Below are 18564 nucleotides of genomic sequence, written 5' to 3' on the forward strand. Positions count from 1 at the left end.
TCAGTTAATGATTTGAAACTGTTTATAATGCCTGTAAATGTATTAGCTATAACTGTCATTAGATGCTTGGTGTCCGCTGCGTCTTAGAGTTAAGCATTTCGCAAGTGGATGTTCTCCAACACCCATAACTAGCAAATATGGGCTCTGCAATATTCGGATGTGAATTTTGGGTGTGAGTACACCAGAATCCCATATAATTATTACCACCATGTGGTCACAGGAGTCCTCATGATTGTCCTTCCATAATTACTTCCCTCATGGACATCATCTGTTACAAGATTATCCTCCAAGTTGCACCATGCCCCTTCACCCCACGGAGGCAACTACCCCGCAAAATTCGAGTATCCCCTCCAAAGAACGATAAACCCCATCTATCAACAAGAATAGAGAGCCCTGTAGAAATCAACCAGTAACTCTCGATGGACGGGTGTTTCCAAATATGATCACTTGGTAGAAAACCAGACTCACAGTGTAGAATCATATCCGCTTCAGCACCCGTCTCGGATACCTAACAACTGACAGAAAAATATATCTAGACGGGAAAGAGCTCATAGACCGACCCCATCAATTACCTCACACTCCGAATTTCCATCTCTCACAGGAGAGAAAGGATGAAGATACAAGATGTCTTCTTCTTCAACATCATCCCCCACTGAAGAGTTCACTCATTACTATGCGCAAGATCATGCTCTCCAGAAAGTTTCCGTATCCGTCATCCAACGAAATAACCCCGCGGAGGAAGATACAGGTTACTGGGTAATGTAACGACCTCCTCTCATCCCAGATCACACTTAACCCTCATATATACTGTTCCCAAGAAACGAGATACTGACAATCCTCCTTATTACTACTCACAGCTACATCCACGGCGGCGCCTGGCGCGACCCCACCGTAACCCTCTCCTCCTTCGACCTCACACAATCCATCCTCCTCAAATCCACCACCGTCCAAGAGAAGAAGAAGATCTCAGCCTTCGCATCGATCGAATACCGTCTAAGCCCTCACCCGAACTTCCCTCAGGACCCTCACACCACTCCGACCAGAGAACTGCGTCGCGCCCAACACCCAGATCATATCCATGATGTTCGCGCCGCGATCACATTCCTCCAGACGGAGTATGGGTTCGGAGATCGATATATCCTGATCGGACACAGCTGTGGAGCGACATTGGCGTTCCAGACCGTCATGGACAATCTACCTGGTGTGAATCCGGACAGCGATGCAATGCGACTCATCAAGCCAAAAGCCATAGTTGGAGTCGAGGGTATTTATGATTTGAGATTACTCCGTGATAATTACAAGCGGTATGATGCATATCAGGAATTCCTGACCGGTGCGTTTGGTCCTGATGAGGATCTCTGGGATGTCGTATCGCCTGCTAGAGCGTCGTCTTCTTCTTCTTCTTCTGGGATCCAGCGTAGTTGGGCGGAGGGGAAACTTGTTGTTTTAGCGCATTCGGTGGATGATGAACTTGTGGATTTTGCGCAGGTTGATGCGATGTATGATGGGTTGAAGGCGTGGGGAGGGGAAGGGAATGAGAGACGTGTTGTTACTCTGCGAGATTTGCATGGGCTGCATAATGAGGTTTGGAGTGCAGGTGAGGAGTTGGCGAGGGTTATTTCTGTTGCGGTGGAGGAGCTGGTCAGGTTAGATGAACGTTCTTGAGTGTGTATATTCTTTTTGCTACTTCCCCCCTCATGATACCAGATGGAATGACTTCCCCTAAGTAGTCGATACGCATATTCAGTCTTGTAGGGCTGTGAGGAGATTGACCATACCCTTAAGTATCATGGAATAGGATACCGTGTATATATATCTCACGACGAAACATACACATAAGAGCAATGACTAGAGAAGATTTATAGATTTACTTTTCGGAATACAATTGGTGTTATAGTTAATATATATTCAGAAGATAAAATTCCAATTTGTCACGGAAGAAACCTCTCGAAATAAAGACGTAGAGCGTCATATATCACCCACATGATCTCAAAGGGCGTACAATCAAGTTCACAAGAAGAGAAAAGGAAACGGTTTACAGAGCCTGGACAACGGCGAAGATAGCACCGATGGCGGCGATCATAGAGCCGGAGTTGGCGGCAGCACCGTTGGTGAATTGAGCAGCGGCGGCGCCGGCGGTGGAGGAGGAGGACAGGGTGGGCTTAGCAACGATGGTGTAGGTACCGTTGCTACCCTGGCCAGCACCAGCAGCAGGGCGGACACCGCTGGGGGAAGCGATGTAGGCACCAGTGCTGTTGGATCCAGCAGCAGCACCAGCGGCAGCACCAGCAGCGCCGGCAGCAGGGGAAGCGCCGGAACCAGCACCCTCAGTTTCGCAGGGCTCAGCGGCGGGAGCAGCAGCGGAAGAGGCACCAGCAGCAGCGGCGGGGATAGCAGCGGCAGCAGACGAAGCAGCAGCACCAGCAGCAGCACCAGTGGCAGAGGCATTGTGAGAAACACCGGTAGCAGTGGCAACAGCGGAAGACGAGGCAGCGGAGGCGTTCTTGGTGGAGGTGGAAGTGGTGTTACCGCAAGACAGGTCGAACAGAGGAGTGGTGCTCAGCTGCTGGCCAACGATACCGAAGCTGGGAGAGGTAGGGGCATCCTGAAGAGTGTACCACCAGATGTTGGTCTTGCCGAAACGAGGGCATCCAACCTGGTCCCAGTAGGTCTTCGCGTTGGCGGTGTTAGCAACAGCCTCGTTCTCGGTAGGACCGCTGACGGGCCAGCCGGTCTCAGTGATCCAGATCTCCTTGCCAGAGGCACCGTTCTCGACCTGGGCAATGGCATCGTTGAACAGACCGTTGGCGTCGTTGATGGAGTTGGCCTCGGTGTTCTGGAAGTAGGGGTAGGCGTCAACACCAATCCAGTCGGCAGCCTCAGAGACAGCGACGTTGGAGGTGTTGGCCCAGGCGGTCCAGGTGTCGACGTGGCCGATCTTAGCGCTGCTCAGAGCAGTGCCAGCAATGGCCTCGCGGACCTGCTTGATGTAGGACACAATGGTGTCGGGGTTGGCACCAATGCCAGCCTTGGCCTGAATGCCAGTGGGGGAGTTACGGTAGAGATCCTCACTGCCCACGGAGATACCGACAACCAGCTTGGTGAAGGAGTCTCCGTAGGTGTTGATGGCGTTCTTGAGCGCAGTGACCTCGTTGTTAAAGATATCTTGGCCAGCGGAGGCCCAGAGACCGAGCAGCAGGCTGGTGTTCTCCTGGATGGCAGCGGGGATGGCGGAGGTCACATCGCTGGTGGTACCGCCCTGGATAGTGGTGTACAGTCTGGCACTGGTGAAGCCAGACGTACCGACGAGGTTCTTCGCAGTTTCAAACTGCTGCTGGAAATCGGACTGCTGCCTGTAGGAGCCATCGGGGTTGGTGGCACCGTAGTTGAAGCCCTGGTAGGCAGCGTTGGTGGTAGCGAGAGACAGCGCGAACGCGAGAAGCTGTGAGTAGTGCATGTTGGATATACTTCGAAGCGAGTGTCGACGATCAAAAATAGTCTAAAAAAAGGACAAGAGGAAAAAAAAAAGGTTTCTTATAAAAAAGTTGGTGTAAGGACAGTATAGAAAAAAGAAATAAAAAAAAGTATCGAGGTGATTGATCGAGGAGCGAAAACGAGAGGAACCACTCGAACGAGAGGCAAGACAGTCAGTTAATAATGGAGAGAAAGGAAGAAGGAGAGAAACACTGGTCCATCTGGAGTAGAAGGGAAGTCTAGATGGTATTGCATCGTCATGCCCGGGCCCGCTGTCCGGAGGGTCTATTCCAGGTACCGGGACAAAAAATCTGAATTTCCATGTAAACCGTTTGGTCAGCCTTAGCTAAAGTTGGGTTTAGCGGATTGCCGGTGTCTGTTTAGTTCCATGTTTATATATGGAACTGTGGACTGAATCCCGGGCCACGAATGGCTCTGAGCACTCGCAATCCACGCGAATTGGCCCGTCGAGCTTTTGCCATCCGTGCGACTTATTCCCAAACCATCCTTAGGATGACGCGTCAGGCACGCTGGCGCCATTAAACAGGCCGGGAACTTCGGACAGGTAAGATGATAGAAATGGAGAGCGGATTCTAGACTTCGTTTGTCCCCAGCGGGCGTTGTGGTGGCGTTCCGTGCTGAGACAGGGGCATTAATATTGGCTAATTCGGGTTTGTCGAATCAGTCTCATTCAATGGTTCGCAGTAATGCTATGTATGGTAGCTGGAATGGAATGGTTGGGTTGCTGTGCTGCGGATCTGTTGTCAATCTTGTTATTATTATTGATGTGTGTTGTTCTTGATGGATATCCTAGGTAGGTTGTCGAAGTCATGAACGGTCAAAAGAGGAAACAGAAATAATGACCCAGCAGGACGGCACGGTAATAATCCTCTACTCTCCTCACCCGGCACAGCCATTATTGGAGAAAGGGACCACATGAAATGACAGTGGAACCGACACGGCAATCCAAGGCAGTGGCAACAGTCCCTCGCCCTTCTTTGGCACCCGCGCTCTCAATGAGAGCTTGTCAGTCAGCGATGAGTTATATCCAGAATATAATCAACGGTTGTACCATACGGAATGCTGATCCCCCTACTCTATTTCCAAGTCCGGAGAGGCCGCGCGCCAGCGGCTCCCCGTCTCCCCAAGGGGAAGGGTCTTCTTTTCAATCCACCAATATAGAGGACGTACCATATGTACCGGATGTTTGGTTTGGGATCATGAAACCCACGGACTGGTCGGACTGAGGCCCGACAGTTCATGAAACCCATGGGAGTATTATTAATAATAGAACACTAGTCAGTCAATAAGTGTGTAGCAACTATGGTTCATGGTCACAATTGTTATTCTCGGTTTGCTACAGCAATACTTCTCCCTGTCCTCTGACGTTTTCATAACTATCATAGTTGTCATTTCCTTGAAGTTAACCATAACCCCGGGAGATGCATGATGGTTTGAATTCGTGGATCTCCTTACACAATCACGGCATCATCCATTATGCATATCCAGCTCTGATAGATGTGTTTGGGATATTCCGCAGGTTAATTATGATATATGGCGGCGTCTCTGATGAGTATATCCAGCCAACTAACTGGAACCATTCCGACTCCAAGGAACAAAAGGTTAAAAACTCCGAAGACTTTTTGTATCATTTGGTTACGGTGATAGACGGTGATGTAGAAGGAGACCTTTGGACCTTTTGGATTGAGTATCGGTTGAGAAGATCCACGTGGTCTGTCTAATTCTGATGCTCGACTCGAGCGTCGAACTATCATACTCGAAATCTTGAGATTGAACAAGACCAAGCGTTATCCGCTTACAGTCACTATCATTTAGTTCCATCTGTCTAGTCTCTGCTAGAACTTTGCGACTTGCGCGCTCAAGTTGTAGATTTCTTCTGCCAGACAGTGTAGCTAGTTCCCTGTCTATATCTGTCCTAAACTCAAGACCAATACACATAGTTGCAGACCCAGTGCCATGGGTACTGTACTTTTCCACAGGGCGTCTGATGATGATCTAATTACATACTATTTATTGGAGCAATGTCAAATTATTGGGGGATGCAACTATGGTAATCTGGTTGTTCAAATCTCCGATAACCTTGCGATTAAATTTACTATGGCTGTCTTACGAGACAAGACTGTTGACCTGACCAGGCAGGAATCTTATAAGCTTGTTAATCACAATATTGTCCGGATAACCAAAAGTCCATCGGTATCTTATGAATGCAATAGGACGCGGCTATATTCTATTCTGATAGATTGCGTTGTAATAAATCCACCAGATAAATTAAAAGGTAATATCCATAATCACTTCAGTCCACTAAAGGGGCAACAGACTTAGTCTTCGAACAACATTCACAAAACCTAGCTTAACAGTACGGTATGCTTCTTCCAAACCAAGGGAAGTTGTCACGCCAAAGATATAATCTTATCGTCTACCATCTTGAAATCGCTTCGCGGAATATTATTACCCAGCACCAAATATGGAACGCATATGTTTATTTATCGGTATCCTACCCTAGACACTTGAAGTTATGGGCGCTATGGAACCTAGAGGAGAAAGATGGGTCGAATACTCGACAAACTGCTGCTTGAATGCATAAAACCACTTTATAAATTAGAGTTGGAGCAAAAACCATATCTAACAAAACGACATATTGTCGGCGCACAAAGTATATCATACATCCAGGTAATCTGTCAACCGTCCGTTTGATTTTACAGCAGGATCCTTGATATCCTAATTATAGAATGGAACCTACCAGGATCTATAGATTCTATGTATGCTATAGTATCTAGTCCAGGAGATATGTAAATATAGATCCAAATCCCCCACCTAGAACTATGGTACAAAATTCAAGCAAGTAATTTAAAGTGTTTTAAATCAGACTACTTAGTCCATGGTATCCTCCCGTGCTATCTATCTATTCAATATTACATATTCGACACAAATCCACGCATTTGTATACTAACTGTACATAGTCTAGTAGATCCGTAGCAATATATGTATAGTACATACATGCATTAGAAAAAGACAGAGGGCCACATCAATCCCATCAGAACCTGATATCTTTCTCTTCATTCTTCTCTTCTCACCAATCTGACAACCAGCACCCCTTTCTACGACGCCAGAACAAGCATTATTAGTCCCATTCTCGAATGTCCCTAGTAAAGAGCCCGTCATCATTAGATCTGTGGATCTCGAATCTCTTGTCGCACGAAGTTTCGATCGGGGTTGTGGGGCGGAGCTATCGACTCTAGTGCAGGGGGTTCAGGGGCTTCCTATGAAGTTCTGGACCGGCCATCGGATTTACCACTCCAGTTCTGGAGGGGAGTTCTAGATGCTTAGAAGATCGTTGCTTTTGATGATGTGGGGGGGCTCTGTTTATTCTATGGAGAAGTATATCGTTGCTTACGGTACCGAGGAAGGAGGAAGAGCAATGCAGTTCGAATTCCGACATCATATTCCTCCTGGTCCCTTCACTTAATTGTGAAGGAACGCTGAAATGATACGTGCTAAACCGCAATATTCGAATAATTACATTTCTCAATGTGAAAAGAAAGGATCCCACGAATTATCAGCCATTTGTTACCGCTCGTTAACGCCCCATTGAGCCATCATGATGATTAATGCACATTTCTGAACTCTAAGAAAAGACCATGCGCCGAGTTGCTGTGACGAGTGAAATGAAGCGGGTATTTGTGATTCCGCACAGCGGGCAATGGACACAGTAAGAGGAGTCCTCCCAGCGAGCTCAATTACCGAGATCCATGCGGCCAGAAGCGGTGTCGCCCAGAACCTTGCTGTCCTTGCTGCTGGGCTTGTCCTCGTCGTCTTCCAGCTCCTCATCTTCCTCGTCGCTTTCCTCAGCGAATCCGGGTTCAACGCCAGCTGCGCGGAGACGAGCTTTCATCTCACTGCGTTGACGGTCCTGCCAGCGAGCGAGAGCTGCAGCGGCATGGACGCGGAAGCCAAAGACACGCGGCTCGTAACGACGAATGCTCTTCTCAGGGATCAGAGACGGATAGACCTGGAACAGGATGTTGTGGAAAGAAGTGCCGAAATACGCGCCGTCGATCGAGGCATGACGAGATGACTTGGGGTTATAGATATCCTCGCACTTGGCGCAATAGAGCTTGACGGTCTTGACGTTGGGAAGGTCGGAAAGTCCCATGGGGAGGAGAGGGTGTTGTTCGCACGCGACACGCGGGCACTTTCCAAAGTCGCCTTTCTTATACTTGTCAAGCTGTACAGCAGGAAAACATACGTTAGATTCTATGCGTGAGGCCCTGAAGAACACACAGTGTCGATATATCTTACCATCTTAGCCAGACCTCTCGTAGTCACAATGTATCTCGCGTGCACCAAACCGTAGAGGTGACGCGCAGACTTCTCGATCTGCTCACGGAGCTCATCGTCCGCATCAAGGTCGAAGACGTCTGTGATCAGATCGAGGGCATACTGGTAGTACTGCACCTCCGTGTTGAGTCCAGTCAAGTTGAAGCGATCGGTCAGGTATTCCTCGTCGATTTCGCAGAAGTATTCGTTGCCGCGGGACGAGATAAACTGGAATTTGAACGAAGTCAGTCTCAGGTACTCGACAGCACTAGTAACGAGAGCACTTGAGTTCCCGGGAGGAACAACAGGCGGGCCGCTCATGATGCTTGAGAAGTTGAAAGGTAGCGCAGCAAGTGTTCTTGATATAACCCTGAAAAAAGCCGAGATGCTAAGATATCAAAGGACAAGAGATCACTTGTGAGGAATATCACCAGCTGTCCAGCTGCATTCATCCCAATTCCCCAGCGTCCTCGGCGCTCACACAATCACACAAGTCACAACAATCAAAGCCGCACTGCCTCAAACCACAATGACCAAATGCAAAACAAGACAGAAACTCACCCAGTCTCGCCAGTAACTAGTGTAGTCACTATCAGTCTCACTGTTAAAGTCCTCCATTGCGACGCAAAGTGCCTCTTAGCGGTTTCTCGTCTCTGGATGAGGTTTTGATTTCGTAAATGCCCAGGCCACTCCCAAAAAGGAGTCCCGGCGGGGGAGAGATAGGTGCGACAAAGATACAAAGTCAAACAGTCAATTATCGTAAAATATCCCACACTTCTTGAGCTGCACTGGTCACACCAAGGCCTCTGGGCAACTGCTCCGATGAGGTACGTGCAGCACAGTGAAAAGAAACAGCACGAGTCTGGCCAAGCGCGGCATTCTGATATCACGAAGATCCATGTCTGTTTTCTGGTTAGCGCGGGGTAGGCGGTGAAGAAACTCCCCATAGTATGCCTGGAATGGTAGGCGGTGGATAATGGCAATAGACAGTCACGCCGAAAAGGGCGATCCATGTTTCCCCAGTTTATGTACCTGGATTCTAAGATAATTCAATGGGTTATTCCTTGGGGCAAAAGCTTCTTTGCTATGTATGAAATATGGGGATTCCCTGGTTGCAATTGTGTATTTCGACCCACGGTTTAAAGGCTACATTGTTTTCAACTTAAGGAAGCTCTTCCACTAAATTCAGGTTATGAGGAGGGAGAGCCTGCTTTACATGACTGATGCTGGTAATGACTAGCTGTCAAGGGCCTGTGGTTGAGTAGTAAAAGGGGAATTCTCCATTAGAAAATATTACTCATTTCATTATGTATCATTATCGAATAGTTCTAGCAAGTCATAACGGTTCTACCCGGTTACTATTAAGTCGAAGTCATTATCCTACCAATGCCCACGCCGATTACCGTGCAATTCGAATCCGAAACTCCACAGACCCCTTGCGCCTGAAACCTCAAATTTATCCCGAGGTTGGCTGTCTTCATTCTTTTTGTGTGTCTTCTTTCCTATATGCTGCATTGCGCTTGGCACCAACGCCCAGCGGTCCAGGCCTTTCTCATCAGCCCACTCCTCGATCACACTGTCGACAGGGCCCGGCGATGTATGCTTTTCGTCCAGATGGTCAATCAACGCGGGGACATTTTCACGAGGGAAAACTAAGGCCTGAGAACAGCAGCCAAATTCGTTCATTCGGCAGAGGCCTGGGCGCAGCGGTTGCATACTGACACGTCCGGAGAGAAAGAACAGTGCGATCGCCATCGGTACACACAAGAAGCTGAGGATGCAGATGAACTCGAGAGACACGCTATTGCGAGCGGAAGGGAAGCGGCGTCGTATGTGAAAACCACATACAGCTGGCAGAGACACCAGGATAAGACTCCAACATAGATATCGAGGCCAATTCTCTGAGTTCCACCCCATGAACTTCTCCGTATAGAACAAACGGAGGTAGAGCCACTTCTTGCCTCCCATTTCCTTCTGCTTATGCTGCAGCGAGTGGAGGTTGCGCATGGTCCTTGGATACCATCCTTCCTGCGCTAAAACATCATCCTCTAGTATAGTGATCCACGGGGCATCAGTCTGATTGAGGCAAGAACGCAGCAAAAGAGCGTAGTCTTGGAGCGTCTTTTTCGCGATTCGATGTTCTTTGTTCACTCCAGCCAGAGACGGTGGTTTGTGGTGTAGTTCTTCGTATGTCATAACCTTATCCGTTACGGCGTGAACCCATGGTACGTTGAAGAACGGATGGTTTGTCACTGGCTCGTGAGCAAAGAGCAATGTCAAGTATATCTCCTCTCTCTCCGCGAGTGTCAGATCCGCTAGAAGAGAACCCAATGTCATGTCGATAGGCTGATCACCGGGCCGCTTCACCGTCGCGATGCCAATGCACATGCTCTTCTCATGTTGAGTATTTGTTCTGAGCGGGGATGTCTGCTCAGTAGATATCTGCTTGATGAAAGCCTTCGCCCGTTGGACCCTCTCTAGGCTGTATATCGGTCGATACCCCTCCACCGGGTCGAAAAAGATAGATCCAGGATCTCGATAGAAGTTGCGCCGGCAATACAAGACCGCGAAGAGGAAGACGATGAAATATGAGACCAGGAAGTTGATTTGAGATCGTGTCAGTGAGCCGCATGAGAAAGACGAGCGCCACATCGTTGGGTGCAGGTGCATCTTGATGAAGGCAACATGAGCTATCCAGGGGCAAGACGCGAACTAGCCAAGAGAAGAACTATGGGAGCTCCACAGATATAAGCATGCCGGGAGAGAGAAAGGATATCGGATGCAAATTTTCTCAGAATGCGCTCGCAACAGATCCAACGTCGGCACTATCTATAATTCTGCGGCTACCCCGGTGGGCTGAGGGCAACCATGGTCTATCGGCACTGGGCAGCGACGTCTGTGAAGGGAAAGGGTCGCTGGGCTGGTGGCTTGCTCTAACTGACTCGAATACCCGAGCGCGAAAACCTTTCGCAAGGCACATCGATCGACCCTTATCGGGGATCAACACGACTTACATGATTTCGCGTTGGTCCCCCGGTGCCTCTGTGGGAACTGCGCCCGTGCTTTTCGCATTTGATTGCTTAAGCTACGCCGTTGGGCCTATCAGTATCGCGCTTAACAATAACTAGACGAGCCAAGAGTACCAAGAATACCAAGAATACCAAGCAACGATGCTTAGCTTCAACGTGGCGCACACAGACAGTTCCGGCCTCCCTAATCCGCCTATTAGGGCGCATGTTTGTCCCGACCCTGGCTAAAACGCGATATGGGCAAATTATGAGTAGTTAGTTATACAGATACGCATTTCCCATGAAGCATTGGATTTTATCCTTGAGCATTATCATTCCTAAGTATTAGTATCCAATGCCCACAATCAACTATATTGATGAGTTCTACAGACGTCCCCGTTTAAACCACCCTCATCCCGAGGCGACGCGATAAACCATTACCCACTGCCTCTTATCATCCACGAGAAAATGTCTCCAACTGTCCAACAGACAGTATGCTTCCCAATAACGGCCCCAACACGATTCTCAACGATTATCAATGCCCATTTCCTCTTATTGGAAAAGAGAACAACGCAAGCAACACAACGTGTCGCAAAAATACATACTCGTATAACGTAGATAGATAATACCTCTCATTGGCCATGTTCAGTTTCCCAATGTAACGCTAACTACCATGCTTATCAACCCACACCCAGCCTCCAATCCAACAATGGAACTACCCGTAGTCGTACACATACATGTCACAGGAGGGAAGACCTCACTAGTTTCAGATCCTGCAGAGAATGGAGAGGAGACTTGTTCTCGTCGCTAGTACCCGTCCGGAGTTCTAAAGCTGAGATGAAAGACCGGACCATAGAGGGAAGAACTAGTTATCTGGGACAATAAGTAATACATTGCAGCTGTCTTATAGATTCTGACCATTAACTAGACATCATAATGGGCCATTATGTCACAAGAATAAAGACAAGAAAACAAAACAATAGAAAACAAAAAGAAAAGGCCTTCCTTGTTTCTCTATTATTAACATCGATCTACCAGCCCAACCAGATAAAACATACCCAGGAGAAGACCGATGTCATCCAGAACGAGAAACGAAACATGCGGTTGAGTCCGAATCTATGACCACGAGTATCTTGAGACTCTCGGTACCCTCCACCCTCATCATGGAAAAGTACAATTAGTGATCGACAAAGAATACGATAAAGGCCCCGCGCATCTAAGTATTATGAGAGCCGTTAACTTGGGTATTCTGTTTCAAGTATTTTCTCATTATCGAAGATATTCTTGGCCCGTCGACTACATTGTACGTGCAAGCCATAGTATGTAACTTCAATCTGTTCTGTTATGGACCGTAAAACCCTGATACAGCTTCGGCAATACATCAAGTAGACAGTAGTATTAGTGGAGAGTGTCAACGACAGTCTATCGGATCAACATCCTTATCGGACGGATCCAGCGGAGCCATGATGGTCTCTTCTCAACGCTATCACGGCTCACACCTAATCTGATAGTAAAACAAATAAGGTATTCCAGAAAACGCCATATCAAAAATGAAATCAACAAAAGGAGATGGCTGTCGAAGCCTGTGTCAAGAGAACAAAAGTTAACGACCCGCTGCAGCTTGGTCGCATTCAGAAATGAATCTATATATCCCCCCGAGACCTTCATGATCTGCGGATCGAGAACCTCCTGTGACGGACAACTCAGGAAAGAATCCCCTATCACCCAGTTCACTGATGTCGACGCTAGAATAGCCAGACGGCGAGGTTGTCCAAGGGTTTGGCCCGAACATCTCAACGTCCTCGTAGTCCAGACCCGTTCCAGTGTGCGGTGAGTAGATCCACGAAGGATGTGTCTTGCGTTCTGAAGACATCATGTCGCGCCAGTCGACTTCATGTGGAGTCTGCTGTCCGGGCGGGTCTCTCAGATTGAAGTAACCAGCCGCGGATGAAGGTGCAACGCTGGGGGCAAATGGGAAGAGAAGAGCGAGATCAGCTGCGTTGCGGACCTCGAAGTCCTCATCTTGGATGATTCGGCCCCTCTCAACTCCCACTTCATCACATAGTCGCTCCACTGTGTCCGCATCGCAACCCGGGAATCCCACTCGGATTGTGGATTTCCCTTGAAGAGAGATAGGCAAGTCTCCTAGTGCCGAGAGACGCTTCAGATCGTTCAGCACAGCAGCAAAATCCTTTAAAGCACGTGCGAAGTCGACGGACAGCAGCTCTAGAAGGCCCTCGGAGCTAAGAGTGTTTTGCTCAAAATCCTCAGCCGACACCTGCTTCTTTTGCAGTTCCCCCATGACACCGAAAGCGGTGATGGTAGGAGAAACTTCAAAGTCAATGTATGAGCCGGGACTCGCGCGTGGGATATCTGCCATGCGGCGTTCAGTCTGATCCTGGAGAGCAGTCACAGCCTTGTAACGCTTCTCGCCCGTACGAGGATCAATTCCATCGAATCTGACCCTCTGACCGGACAAGAAGAAAGCACGTACTCCTTGCGAGACATTGTTGATGACCTGCGCGGGGTTCGCCGGCCCATGCGAGAAGTACCGGGCTCCTCCAACACGCCCGGCACCGATAGCATAGCCTCCCGCTGTCCGACCCAGAGTACCACCCGTCAGGTTAGGACGAAGAGTCGTCGCGAAGGGCGCTTGCGCAGTAAGGCGACTGACGGCAGAACCGACACGAGTGCTCTGGTAAGAAGGGGCGCTTCCACGGGCGGCAGCGGCATTGACAAGCTTGCCAGCTGCGTGTGTAGAGAAGTATCGGCCACGGGCCTGGCGGATAGCAGCGGCACGGCTGATGGGTTGCTTGGGGGTAATTCGAGCATAGGCTGGCTGCAATCGCAGCTGAGCCTGCTGGATCTGCTCAGGGAATTTCGATTTGAGGGCTCTATACGCCTTCTCGTAGGCAAACCTGCGGGAACTATGAGTCAGTAACTATGGTCAATGGCCGAAAGACGCAAGAGGGATACTGACCTGGCTGCCCGCCAAACCTTGGGGAGCAACAGGTGCCCACTTGATGGCGCCATGCTGTTGATATCGAGATGGGTTTCTCGACAGAAGCGTTAGATGGAAGATGGAAAGACAAGATGGACGATGCCTGGTTCTTGAGGGGTGGTCTCCGCGCAGCTGATGTGGCGGTGCACCCCCGACTCCGAGTCAGCCGTTGCCACCCGCCGGTTGGTTTAAGTACTCAGTATGGTACTTACTGAAACTGAAACGGGAGGCTTATTCCCTCTAGTCTCTGATATCTCCCTAAAAAACCACGATCATAATTATTTTTATCCAATATGCTAATGTACTGCAAGAAAGAGCTATTGTCATGCGGAGGTGATGAAAGAAGTCTATTCATTGTCATCAAGTCTATGATGGAACATAACATAAGCCGCTCGTATGACCACTCTGGGTCTGTAGGTACCTAATTTAAGACAATTCGGGTATATGTTTCTATGCGCGTGCCAGGTACTAGGCCTTTACTCGTCATCACCAAAGAAGACCTTGACAGGAAGCCAGTCGTCACCGCAGACCTTGAAACGGTCGGGCAGGTTGTCCAGCGCCTTGATCTCGTCCTCAGAGAGCTCCCAGCCGTCCAGCTCGAAGTTCTTCTCAATGCGCTCCTTGTTGACGGACTTGGGGATGACACTCCAGCCCTTCTGCAGACCCCACAGAAGCAGAACCTGCTGGGGAGTCTTGCCCTTCTTCTCCGCCAACGTCAGGAGGGTCTGGTCCTTGTACAAAGGCGAGTTGGTCGATCCCAAGCAAGAGTAACCTGTGCAGTGGATGCCCTTCTCCTTGTTATAGGCGACCAGCTTGGGCGATGGGTTATTGGGGTGCAGCTCAATCTGGTTGACCGCAGGAACGATCTTGGTGCTCGGGTCGTTCAGGAGCTTCTCCAGGTTCTTGATTCCGAAGTTGGAGACACCGATGTTCTTGACCTTGCCGGTAGCAGGGAGCTTCTGCATCTCTTGCCTGTTCTAGTGTTAATGCCATGAAAATCTCCACGGGAAATAACAATTGGGACGTACCAGGTCTTGATGAAGTCCCAGTCAGGCAGGTGCTTCTTCTTGTCATTCGGGTCCGTGGAGCTGGGCCAGTGCACCAGGTAGAGATCGACATAATCAAGACCAAGGCTCTTGAGGGAGGAGTCAATACCCTCCTGGACACGGTGGTGCCAGGTGTTGTCCAGCTTGGTGGTCACCCAGATCTCTTCGCGGGGAACACCCGACTCCTTGATACCCTCGCCAACCTCTGCTTCGTTGCCATAGGCAAGAGCGCTGCACACCCGCTTGTCAGCTTCTTTCACGGGACGCTCGAGTGTCCGGATCAGAGAATATTACTTACGTGTCAATGTGACGGTATCCCTTGGCCAGCGCAGTCTTCACGGCCTCCTTGACCTCGTTGGGCTTGGACTGCCAGGTACCCAGACCAACGGCGGGGATCTTGGCGCCGGTGTTGAGGGTGAAAGTCAACCTGTACAAGATCTCGATAAGTTTCTGGCGCTTTGTTGATTATGTGCAGAGGTGCTTACTTGGTGTGATCGAGGGTCGACATCTTGCGTGTTTGGAGAGAGAAAAATCTATGTTCGAAGAACCTATGTTTGTAACACGAAGAGAATCGAGTGATACGGAGAGATGCTGGAAAGAAAGTCGAGCAAGACTGCGCCAGAAGGGAGCTTCCCCCCTCTATAAGGGAGGGGAAGCCAACACGAGCGAGAGTCCGCATTGGCGGGGAACGAGCAGCACAGCAACAACGCGAGCGCCCGTATCGCAATCGTCAATGAGGGGCAATCCAGAGAGGGCAACGCGCCAGTCACTGCAGGTAATCGCTTTCCAACGCCCCTCCTGGTGGCTCCAGAAGGTGGGGGAAGGCCGTCCCATTTCTAGTCGGAGGATCAACCGTTTGCTGGTTAATATTCAAGCCGAATGGGCCCAATATCGGGTAAAAAGGGCATAGCTGTTCACCCAAGCTTTCGACAGGGGAATTGGCCGATCAGACCCAGTAGAAAATGCTATGCTATCTGATTGCTCAATCAGGCACCGCATGTCTACCAGGGGCCATTGGGGATACCGGTTTCATTAGTGTCTCACCGGTTAAAAGGGAATACACAGACACCAGCGTGTATTATTCTATCTATCTATCTATCTACTCTAGTGGCAGAAAGAACCTTACCGGCGGGTTGAGCTGCCTTCGGTGATTTTGCAGATACGTCCAGTTTGACGTCACGTCACCGCCTGGCTAATTCTGCCGCGGCAAGCCACACACGAATCCGCTAAGACCGTCTACTTTCTCCGTGAAGTTCAGGCGCAATTCGTCTCTGTCTTAGTTAGATACGCCGCTGCCAGGGACGAGGCACTGCTTAGAAATTATCCTGGCCCGAGTTATATGCACTTGGTGACGGCGCACCCACCTGTCGCAACCGCACTAGAACCCATCCCACCAGGTCAGAACCGATCTGCCCCTACGGGTAAAATCAGCCTGCGAAGATGTCTTCCGGCTTTGTATCCGCAGGGACCAACGAAGAGCCTGTGACTCGCGATGACGAATGGCTCCGGGCACAGCAGGAATTGGAGGAAGAGCGGAGACGGAAGGCGGAGATAGGAAAACAGAACGATGGGAAGAGTCTCTATGAAGTGCTGCAGCAGAACAAGAGTGAGTTGTGCTCAATAGCATTGTTTCTTCGCCTCCACTACTATGAATCATTGTAGTCAACAATAACAATTCGACGTGATGTTATCCATCCTTTCTTTCCTTTTCTTTTTCTTCGATGATGATGAATAAATGACACGGCCATGGAAGGAAAAACCGCACTTCTCCATGACCTCCGGCTAACATATCAGGGTGAAACCCTTGCCGTCATACAGTGGCCAAGCAAGAGGCCTTTGAAGAGTCGATTCGACTGAAGAACCAATTTCGATCTCTGGATGAGGATGAGGTCGAGTTTCTAGATTCGCTCCTCGAGTCGACGCGAGCCAAAGAGGCTGCGGTCAAGCAAGAGACCGCTGAGCAGCTGGAAGCATTCCACCGTCAGCGCCAAGAAGCCGATAAAGCCCTACTCGAAACAGCATCTGGAGAGACAGCCAATCCTGGGGCAGGATCCCCGGGCGAAGAGGAGCAATGGGCGATCTCCGGACGGAAAAGGAGGCGTGATAAGAAGAAGGAATCATTGATCCCAGGGAAAAGACGCAAGTCATCAGCGGCAGAAGAGGCGGAGGCTTCTGGCTCTACGGAGCGGAAAGCCAGCTCTGCGTCCGCCAAGGAAGATACCGAGAAGAATAAAGAGGGGTCAAAGTCATCGATATCACCATCGACGAACCAGTCACGGCCGGCAGCAGCCACTGTAACGGCACAAGGGCTCCCAGAAAAAGCTCAAACACCTTCGCAGCCCAGTCCTCCTGTGGCCAAAGCTGCTGCACCATTATCAGGGTTAATAGCCTATAGTTCCGACGAAGATTCGTCATAATCCGCGAAGGGACATGTCCGTCCGCAGCAATATGTATTTGTAGCATCCTCTGACTGACACTTCTTACATAATGCGTCTTGAGAGGATCATTGCCAGATATTTATTTATACTGGTTGCATCTGAACAGACTCAAACGATGTTACTGGTAACATACATCGGTAGCCCGGTGCCATGAAGATTGACGTGACTGTCTTGATAAGACGGACCATATAATTTCAGTCCCACTCGAAGAGCTGTTCAGTCACCAGCCTGCTACATGGTTGAAACTACGAGTTGCTTTTGCCTTTAATATCGGTATCAATTACAAGCTTAAAAAACAAGTCGCTTTATATTGTGTCATTCTGCGCCATCTTCAGTCGTTACACATAGGTAAAGAACTCCCATAAATCATCATAGCTCAATATTAGTCACAATACAGCGTCTTGGGATAATCTCCCAGAAATCGTCATTATACGTAGAGATAGAGGCACTGGGCCAAAATCTCCAAGGTGGCTGAAATAAAAGAGATCACCCTCCTCCTCAAGCTTTAGCCGTACCTAACATCACGAACGGTTCCATCGTCATCCACATGGATGTTCAATCTGGTAGAAGTTGTCTAAGTATTAGCAAATCTCCCAATGAGACGACAATTGCAGATGCAGGTATATGTCATCGCTGCCAACTAGTGAGACTAACCTATCCGGGTTATGGTCCATGGTTGTCATATCTCCCTGTTTAACCACCCTGTGAGTCTGGGGGAGATCCTTCTTTGCAAAGGACTATATACAAGACAAATGGAGTTAGTAAATCCAGAACAAAACCAAGCTGACGACTCGAAATCGAGACACATACAGTAGCATCAGTCGTAGAGTCGGTGAGTTTCTTGCCCATCAATTTGTTCACCCATTCCGACTTATCTCCGAAAGAGGAGTTGATCCCTGGAACGACGAGAGGCATTATGAATGAGTGGTAGCTTTAATTATGTATACTTATGTATTGCTGTGAAATGACGAGAGGCACGGGTTTCTTGTCTAGATTTCAAAAAGTGATGGAACCTAAACTTCCTTGGATCTGAGATCTCGTTTATATAACTTTCAGCGATAAGCAGGCAGCATCATTCAATCTACAGCCAAGATCATGACGTAGCCTGGCATTTCAGGATGGGACCCTGTGACTATATAGACTGAAACGGGAAACTAGGGTTTAGGGCTATCTACTGTATGCGGTGATGCTGCGGAGCAACATCAAAGATACAGCACTGCTGCAATATCTGGTAGGAATCTGACCCATGAGATATGCTT

At 49.2% G+C, this 18564-nt stretch overlaps 8 protein-coding genes across 8 annotated transcripts; 2 read left to right on the forward strand and 6 right to left on the reverse strand.

Annotated features, from left to right (window-relative positions):
• The first annotated feature begins 381 nt into the window (after positions 1–381).
• On the forward strand, positions 382–1850 carry C8Q69DRAFT_333647 (Alpha/Beta hydrolase protein). The gene is made up of 3 exons (XM_028627506.1): positions 382–450; positions 523–761; positions 858–1850. Exons 2-3 carry the CDS (start codon positions 625–627, stop codon positions 1663–1665), a joined length of 945 nt encoding a protein of 314 aa, XP_028483374.1. The 5' UTR covers positions 382–450; positions 523–624; the 3' UTR covers positions 1666–1850.
• On the reverse strand, positions 1851–3936 carry C8Q69DRAFT_333640 (glycoside hydrolase superfamily). Its single transcript, XM_028627504.1, has one exon. It carries the CDS (start codon positions 3455–3457, stop codon positions 2036–2038), a length of 1422 nt encoding a protein of 473 aa, XP_028483375.1. The 5' UTR covers positions 3458–3936; the 3' UTR covers positions 1851–2035.
• Positions 3937–7228: 3292 nt separating this feature from the next.
• C8Q69DRAFT_508957 (casein kinase II beta 2 subunit) lies at positions 7229–8133 on the reverse strand (the record flags this gene model as incomplete). The annotated part of the gene is made up of 2 exons (XM_028633034.1): positions 7229–7720; positions 7795–8133. The coding sequence occupies 2 exons, from the start codon at positions 8131–8133 to the stop codon at positions 7229–7231; spliced, it is 831 nt and encodes a 276-aa protein (XP_028483376.1).
• A 949-nt stretch (positions 8134–9082) lies between these two features.
• C8Q69DRAFT_474680 (integral membrane protein) lies at positions 9083–10898 on the reverse strand. Its single transcript, XM_028631140.1, has one exon. It carries the CDS (start codon positions 10480–10482, stop codon positions 9193–9195), a length of 1290 nt encoding a protein of 429 aa, XP_028483377.1. The 5' UTR covers positions 10483–10898; the 3' UTR covers positions 9083–9192.
• Positions 10899–12182: 1284 nt separating this feature from the next.
• Positions 12183–14103, reverse strand: C8Q69DRAFT_333746 (hypothetical protein). Its single transcript, XM_028627507.1, has 3 exons — positions 14034–14103; positions 13801–13953; positions 12183–13738 (listed from the first exon to the last, which is right to left on the reverse strand). Exons 2-3 carry the CDS (start codon positions 13851–13853, stop codon positions 12424–12426), a joined length of 1368 nt encoding a protein of 455 aa, XP_028483378.1. The 5' UTR covers positions 13854–13953; positions 14034–14103; the 3' UTR covers positions 12183–12423.
• Positions 14104–14297: 194 nt separating this feature from the next.
• On the reverse strand, positions 14298–15375 carry C8Q69DRAFT_487795 (putative glycerol dehydrogenase Gcy1; the record flags this gene model as incomplete). Its single annotated transcript, XM_028632012.1, has 4 exons — positions 14298–14793; positions 14850–15098; positions 15166–15294; positions 15353–15375. 4 exons carry the CDS (start codon positions 15373–15375, stop codon positions 14298–14300), a joined length of 897 nt encoding a protein of 298 aa, XP_028483379.1.
• Positions 15376–16307: 932 nt separating this feature from the next.
• Positions 16308–17284, forward strand: C8Q69DRAFT_508961 (N-terminal domain of NEFA-interacting nuclear protein NIP30-domain-containing protein; the record flags this gene model as incomplete). Its single annotated transcript, XM_028633035.1, has 2 exons — positions 16308–16473; positions 16686–17284. The coding sequence occupies 2 exons, from the start codon at positions 16308–16310 to the stop codon at positions 17282–17284; spliced, it is 765 nt and encodes a 254-aa protein (XP_028483380.1).
• Positions 17285–17587: 303 nt separating this feature from the next.
• On the reverse strand, positions 17588–18388 carry C8Q69DRAFT_474687 (hypothetical protein). The gene is made up of 3 exons (XM_028631141.1): positions 18116–18388; positions 17960–18042; positions 17588–17865 (listed from the first exon to the last, which is right to left on the reverse strand). The coding sequence occupies exons 1-3, from the start codon at positions 18218–18220 to the stop codon at positions 17811–17813; spliced, it is 243 nt and encodes an 80-aa protein (XP_028483381.1). The 5' UTR covers positions 18221–18388; the 3' UTR covers positions 17588–17810.
• Positions 18389–18564: the final 176 nt, after the last annotated feature.

This window comes from Paecilomyces variotii, assembly GCF_004022145.1.
Source record: "Paecilomyces variotii strain CBS 101075 chromosome Unknown C8Q69scaffold_9, whole genome shotgun sequence".
NCBI lineage: Eukaryota > Fungi > Ascomycota > Eurotiomycetes > Eurotiales > Thermoascaceae > Paecilomyces > Paecilomyces variotii.

Excerpts from the sequence above, each read along its gene's own strand:
- C8Q69DRAFT_333647 (XM_028627506.1), top strand. The coding sequence starts at position 625 with ATGTCTTCTTCTTCAACATCATCCCCCACTGAAGAGTTCACTCATTAC. Across the intron at positions 762-857 it reads GATACAGGTTACTGGGTAAT|CTACATCCACGGCGGCGCCT; the intron begins GTAACGACCTCC and ends TACTACTCACAG.
- C8Q69DRAFT_333640 (XM_028627504.1), bottom strand. The coding sequence starts at position 3,457 with ATGCACTACTCACAGCTTCTCGCGTTCGCGCTGTCTCTCGCTACCACC.
- C8Q69DRAFT_474680 (XM_028631140.1), bottom strand. The coding sequence starts at position 10,482 with ATGCACCTGCACCCAACGATGTGGCGCTCGTCTTTCTCATGCGGCTCA.
- C8Q69DRAFT_333746 (XM_028627507.1), bottom strand. The coding sequence starts at position 13,853 with ATGGCGCCATCAAGTGGGCACCTGTTGCTCCCCAAGGTTTGGCGGGCA. Across the intron at positions 13,739-13,800 it reads AAGGTTTGGCGGGCAGCCAG|GTTTGCCTACGAGAAGGCGT; the intron begins GTCAGTATCCCT and ends TAGTTCCCGCAG.
- C8Q69DRAFT_474687 (XM_028631141.1), bottom strand. The coding sequence starts at position 18,220 with ATGCCTCTCGTCGTTCCAGGGATCAACTCCTCTTTCGGAGATAAGTCG. Across the intron at positions 18,043-18,115 it reads ACTCTACGACTGATGCTACT|TCCTTTGCAAAGAAGGATCT; the intron begins GTATGTGTCTCG and ends TCTTGTATATAG. Across the intron at positions 17,866-17,959 it reads ATGGACCATAACCCGGATAG|ATTGAACATCCATGTGGATG; the intron begins GTTAGTCTCACT and ends AACTTCTACCAG.